This window comes from Hypomesus nipponensis, chromosome 21, assembly GCF_054491055.1.
Source record: "Hypomesus nipponensis isolate SF chromosome 21, ASM5449105v1, whole genome shotgun sequence".
In the NCBI taxonomy this organism is placed as follows: domain Eukaryota; kingdom Metazoa; phylum Chordata; class Actinopteri; order Osmeriformes; family Osmeridae; genus Hypomesus; species Hypomesus nipponensis.
Genome location: NC_140381.1, coordinates 9,980,577 through 9,987,064, shown reverse-complemented (window position 1 = coordinate 9,987,064; position 6,488 = coordinate 9,980,577). Strand labels below are relative to the sequence as shown.

General features: G+C 44.5%; 1 protein-coding gene across 2 annotated transcripts; it reads left to right on the top strand.

The window, feature by feature from the left end:
• Window positions 1-86: 86 nt before the first annotated feature.
• nde1 (nudE neurodevelopment protein 1) lies at window positions 87-6,469 on the top strand. Of its 2 annotated transcripts, none has more exons than XM_084685912.1 (9): window positions 87-420; window positions 709-821; window positions 1,052-1,205; window positions 1,717-1,865; window positions 2,170-2,306; window positions 3,273-3,452; window positions 3,674-3,759; window positions 3,897-4,048; window positions 4,388-6,469. In XM_084685912.1, exons 2-9 carry the CDS (start codon window positions 739-741, stop codon window positions 4,479-4,481), a joined length of 1,035 nt encoding a protein of 344 aa, XP_084542038.1. In that variant the 5' UTR covers window positions 87-420; window positions 709-738; the 3' UTR covers window positions 4,482-6,469. The 2 variants fall into 2 exon arrangements, with proteins under 2 accessions (XP_084542038.1, XP_084542037.1); XM_084685911.1 differs by having other exon boundaries at window positions 88-420; window positions 731-821.
• The last annotated feature ends 19 nt before the right edge of the window (window positions 6,470-6,488 follow it).

Below are 6,488 nucleotides of genomic sequence, written 5' to 3'. Positions count from 1 at the left end.
AGTCCTAGTGTTCGCATGCGATACAGAATGCCTGCCATTTGATATGATTTTGTTTCTGGAACATTTTAATAAGAAACTTGACACTCATTCGAGATATTTTAAAATTTACAAAACTTTTAAATTCATCAAGGCGAAACCTTTCCAACCCTGTAGTTGTTTTTGCGCAAGGGGACGCACCCATTGATTGGTTCATGTCTGTCTCTTTTTGTGTCAGTCCACACAATCCACCAATAATATTGCGCGCCGCAACAGGATTTGTATTTGGTTGTGATGTTGGACGTCAGTGCAGTCAGTTGACAGCAAGTTAGCTAATTAGCTAGCAAAATGCTTGCTTTGTATTAGATGGCTACTAACTGATGAAGTTATTGTAGTAGTGTTACAATTTCAAAATCTAAAAGTGGTACTGCTCTACTTATGCCGGTAAGCATTTGGTTACTTTTCTATCTTGTGCTGCTGTACGCTCAATTAGAATTATAACTATTGTTGAATTTACGGCTATACTAGGAAGCTAGCTAGCTAGCTAGCATGCTACCTAGTTAAATTCTGCTGAATATCCATCGCATTTGTCTATTCTTGTTACATTAAGTTCAACCGACCAGTGTCGTCAGCAGTATAATTTATTGCACGATATATGATAGGAGCAACTTGTTGGCTTTGACTATAATCCTCCTGTGGTATGCATCTTCTTAACGTGATTAATTATTGTAGTTGTGACACCAAACTTATGTAGATAGCACGATGGGAGAACCAAATACAAAGTTCGGGTCTGCGGAGGAAGAAATGTGCTTCTGGAAGGAGCAGGCAGAGAAACACCAGCAAAGGTAAGACTGAGACATTCCAGAACAACGGAAGAGTTGCCCGACCATCCGCGCTATTCACATCCCATATCTTAGCCACAACAGATGGTTAGCTTGATAGCTGTAGCTTAGACGTTTCCAAATTAACTAAGTGATTCGATTATGGGTCCCATATGATTATTCTAGCCAATGACCATAGTAGCTCATTCTTTCAGCTGTTTTGGGGTCTGACGTGTGCGTGTGACCATATATAGGGCCGAGGAGGCTCTTGAGGAGTTGCAGGAGTTTCAGCAGATGAGTCGGGACTATGAGGCTGAACTGGAGGTAGAACTGAAAACTTGTGAGGCACGAAACAAGGAATTGCTTTCAGATAACAACAGACTCTGCATGGAACTGGAAAACATCAGGGTACGGCATCTAAGTTTTCTGGGTCATTCTCGCTCATGTTGTTGTGCATGTTGTTGACTAAGGCTGTGCTTAGTTTGTGAAGTTTTAGTGAGTACATTTCAATAATACACACACACACACAGTCAAATTTGTCTCCAGGCACTAATTCACTAAACCCACAGCCAGCACCAGAGGCTCTTCTGTAAAGCCATGATGGAGCAGCTGACTGCTATTTTTGCTCAAAAGTCCAGAGGGAAGACAAATATTATAGAGAGAATACAGATATCTTCAAAAAAAAATCCAAATTGCTTAGGAACAGTCAGGGTGACGAAAGTGAAAAGGAGCTATATAGTACTAAGCTGAACTATCAGTTTTTCTCCGAAGTCAACTTGGGAAATGAAAACCAAAATGTGATCAGTTTACTGTGTAAAAAAAAAAAAAAAGAAGAGAGGACTGGGGGGAGTGTTATTTTAGAATGTCTTTTTATTTCAACGTTTGTTTTGCTTCCTTCTCGTGTGCCTCGTCTTCGCAGGAGAAGTTTGAGGCCCAGCATTCGGAGGCCTTCAGACAGATCTCCATGCTGGAGGGAGACCTGGCCGAGACCACGGCCGTTCGAGACCACCTGCAGAAGTACATCAGAGAGCTGGAGCAGTCCAACGATGACCTGGAGAGGGCCAAGAGGTCAGACAGTCTGTCTGGATGATCTTTGACCTTTACTGGGTCTAAGTATAAGGGTTTGGGACGTCATTTTAGTTGTTGTCTGGAAAGCAATCTGGACGTGAGTTTGATATTGGATGAATAGGCTTCTCACACAAACTCGCAAGAGAACATGAGAACAAGCTCCAGCCAACAGATAACATTAACTTTTAAGACTCATTGTCATTTTCTACTTGTAGAACACATGCACCATCGCTTAGTAACGTCTAGCTCCGAATAATAACCTCAAAAACTCAATAACCATGACTGTGTCTCTCCGGTATCCCAGGGCGACCATTATGTCACTCGAGGATTTTGAACAGAGGATGAACCATGTGATCGAGAGGAACGCCTTTCTGGAGAGTGAGCTGGATGAAAAAGAGAACCTGCTGGAATCTGTCCAGAGGCTCAAGGACGAGGCCAGAGGTACGCAGAAGCACGCGCGTGCACACACACACACACCAGAGCTAATGTTCTCAATAATCGCTGATCATGCAAGTTCTTAACTCCATTCTGAAGCTCGGCGACATTTGATAGCTCATCGACCCAACTCTAAAGTTGTCTTGGATACAAATGTCCGTTGAATTAAGCACATTTATTTAGAACAAGCTGAAGGACCAGCTTCCTAAATAGACATTATCAATAATATTTGAGAACTACTCTGTGTTCTTCAGAATCCGAAACAAGGTTATTGACAAGTATTTTTTACCACGTACAAAGAAATTTGCTTTGGTCTGCAGATGCGTAGCATTAAACATGTAGTGCAAGGACAACAACTGGCAAAATACAGTGACATAAGTGACAATTTTACAAAGAGAGTGTTATGAGATAATCATGTGAGAGACAGAATTGAGTCCGGCTGCTTTGACGGGGGTTCTGCCTCTTGAATAACAGGACGGAGAAGGTCCTTCTTGTTGTCGTTGGGGAGGATGGGGCCTCTGAGGTGGGCGTTTGTAGAGAGGCTCCGGGGGTAGGAGGAGCTGGTGGTCTGGAGCTGGTGGATGGAGACATGGGGGATGGTGTCAGGACTGGCCCATTGTCTGTCACATCAACAATAGACCTCATTCAGGTTGTTGGCGAGTCATTAGTGGAGTGGGGAGGGGAGGGGCTTTCAGTTTGTAGAAGGCCCCTCCAGACGGAGGCCGGCTTGGTTTCGGAGAACTTTTGAAGTTTCTTTTATATTGCAGTCGTTTCGCATCTCTCGCCACCCTGCCAAACTCGGATTTAGACTCCCAAACCCTTCCACCTTCATCAACCTCAGCTGTCCGAGTTCAGCTGTAATCCAGGGGTTGTTGTTGTTGTTGTGTTGCTGTTGTGTTAACCTACCCTGGTGCATGATGGTACGCGACTGTCCTCACTGAAGCTGACTGTCGGCCCCTGTGTCATGGACAGACCTGCGGCAGGAGCTGGCCGTGCAGCAGGTCCAGGAGCGACGTCCCTCCAGCAGCCTCGGCAAGGACACGGACAGGACCGACTCACTGTCGCGGTCCTCCCCCGGGTACCCCTCGCTCCCGGCCACCCCCTCCAAACCCCTCGGTACCTTCACCACGCCCGCGTCCAACATCCGGCGAGGTAAATTCAATGGCTGCTCTTGCTGAAATGGCATTAAAGAAATATCCCTTCATGCTAGCACGTATCCATCCATATCTTAGCGTCAATAGTGGATACTGTTAAACCAGTGGTGTGTGTGTGTGTATATAGGATTTTTCACTTATAAACCCATATACAGGTGTATTGGTTGATGGACTATGTCCTTGTTGTACGGTGCGTTTAGTGTTTGTGTTTGTGTTCAGGTGATAACCTGACAGGAAGCCCCCTGACCACGTCAGCCCGCATATCAGCACTCAACATCGTAGGGGAGCTGCTTCGAAAAGTTGGGGTAAGAGAGACCCTCAGGCTTTTGCCGTTGTAAACAAAGGGCTTACGCCCATTCCGGTTACACATAAACACAACCTGCGGAACCCCGATGGCGATGTTCATGAACAAGAATGCCCCGTCCTGTTTCGGCTTTCCCAGAACCTTGAGTCCAAGTTGGCGTCCTGTCGAGAGTTTGTGTACGACACGTCGACAAACAGGCCGGCTCTTCCGGCAGGGCCCAGCACTCCCTCTGCTCCAGAGGGCTTGGAGGTGCAGGCCAGCAGCATGAGCCCCCCTCCACAGTACGACAGGTAAGCGGGAAGTCTCTCCGGTCACCTGACCGTTTCAGGAGAGGATATCAGTCGTCATCCTTCCTTTCACGCGTCTGTGAGGTAGCCTCTGATCTTGTCCGATCAATGATTCTTCGTGAGAGGGAAGCCAAAAACAATTTTAACGAATGAAAGGTACTTTTATTGAACGCCTTTTCTTTTTTTCACGTGTTTTCAAACCGGACCTTGCTTTTTAATTTGGAGTGTGTATTTCCACTGAATATACTTTACCTCAAGGACGTGTTAGCAATGTCATACAGACCGTCCTAGCGCTGTTTTGTGCTAACCGTGATCTTGGTGTGTATGCATCGTTTCTTCCAGCTTGGTGAAGAGGTTAGAGTTTGGACCCGCTCCTCCTCGTGGTCTCTCTCAAGGCTCCCAGTCACCACAGGGTGGGGTTAAGATCCTGCTATGAGACACATGCATACATGCACCTCACTGTACCCCACCATAAGACTGCTCCAAAGTTCCAATATGGCTTTCAGCTGTGTGCCCCACACACACACTTATTCACACTGAACCCAACAATGTCCCACTAAGAACTAAGAAGCCGCCCCCCTCCCCTTTCCCCCTTGTAATGCTGCATGGGCTGAGAAAAATGACATCCTAATGCTACCACATTACAGCTTTTTCGCTTGACAGAATATTGGGGACATTGGATGACAAATGCTGCACACCCTCCTGTGTCTCCTTGTTCTCCCAGTCCACAATTTTTATGTTGTGCCACTAACCCTTTCTGGTCCCTTTTGACCTTGCTGTCTTGAAGCCAGTTTGTTTTGTTAACAGTTCCTACATGTCGAGTCAGACAAGAGTTAGTGTTAGCATTTTAGCCATTGCTGCCTTGACCAATATTATCTCCTCATTTAGTTTTTTTTTTTTTGTGTGTGTGTGTTTTTAGCCTTGTCATGAAGTGGACATGTCTTCCTTGTAGCATATGATTAGGTCGAAAGGTTAAAGAGAAGAGAGTTATGACTTTAGGTATGTAGCTTTGTGAAAAGTAGAGTGCAAAGTTCTCAAGTGTCTCAAAAGTTAGCAATATGAGGCTTCCACGATATCTGTCTAACTGGTCTGCTGTAAATGTTATTGGGTACTACTCAATGAGCTGATGAACTGAACTGGAGGCAGTGGTTGATAATGTACACCTTTGAGGAGTAAGAATTTTGAAATGGTATTATTTCGGAACATAACACTTTTTTTTTTTTTTTGAGCACAATTACCAGAGAAATTTCGGCATGTCTGTTGTGACATTTTTTATAGTATTTTTTTAAGACATTGACGCAGCAGGCTTTTCTTATCTTCTGAGTTCATAATTAAAGAAGTTTAGTCAGTGCCTCAGTCGGCACTGTTTGAATGTATACCAATGTTTCTGACAGGGATTAAACCTCACATTCCACAGATGTTCTCTTTGCTGTCCTTTGCAGCGAACACAATGTCATTGGAGGAGAAGAGGGGAGAGCCTCACCTTCTCCAATGAGTTTCAAGGAAGCACTGAGGGGGAAAACAAACAAATCAAGGAAAAACTCATGCAACCTTCCTTCTCCTGCTTGAGATATCATCAGTGATAAGATGGGAGTGGATGCGAGTGTGCTGCTCTGTGTGCCTGTCACTGATCCAGGCAGATCAGATAGGCCATTTCTTTGTAAGGAAGAAGGCTGAAAAGGGCATGTAGTTCAGTATTGGCCTTTGTTCAAAGTTGAAGGTCATATCAAGACGGAAATAGCAATAACAGGCAATAATAGATTTGACCAGAGTTCAGAAATAAGCACACGTCTATTCTATTTTTCAGAATTATGTTCTCAAGAGTAGTGTGGCCGGCCTTTAGAGACTGTGACATGTTGTAAATGGGTCTGGTAATGTTACGCAGTGTTATAAGCTGTGTAATGTTGTGGGTTCCTCATATTTTCTTGAAGGTCTGTAAATGGTGGAAGTTCAAACCTATAGGGCTGTGGTCTGCTATGGTCTGCCTAGCCCAAGAAGTGTGTATTGTCTAGTCTGTACACCCCTGTAAACTAAACCTGGAAAAAAAAAAAGAAAGTTGTTCCACTGACAGTGCTTCTCTGGTCTTGGCTTCTCTGTCACTAAATATGACTGTCATCGCTTCATCATTGCACCGAAGAAATCTATCAATATATATGTCTGAACAAGGAGCGTCACAACATATGCCAATGTGTAGAGTGTAGCTCAGCTGTTGATGTTGGTGAGCTGTTTTGTGTGAACTTTGACCCAGGAAGTGCAGTGTCTGTGAAGTCCACTGTGGAGCTTCTCACATTGGATATGTAGCCACTGGTCATGGCTGTGACACTTACACTTTTCACCTCCCTGTTTGGACTATGTTCACACCCAATGTGTTCTATGTATACTTGTTGGTTTGCAAATTATTTTTTATTAAAACAGAGAAAAGTATTGTGTGTGTGTCTTTTAT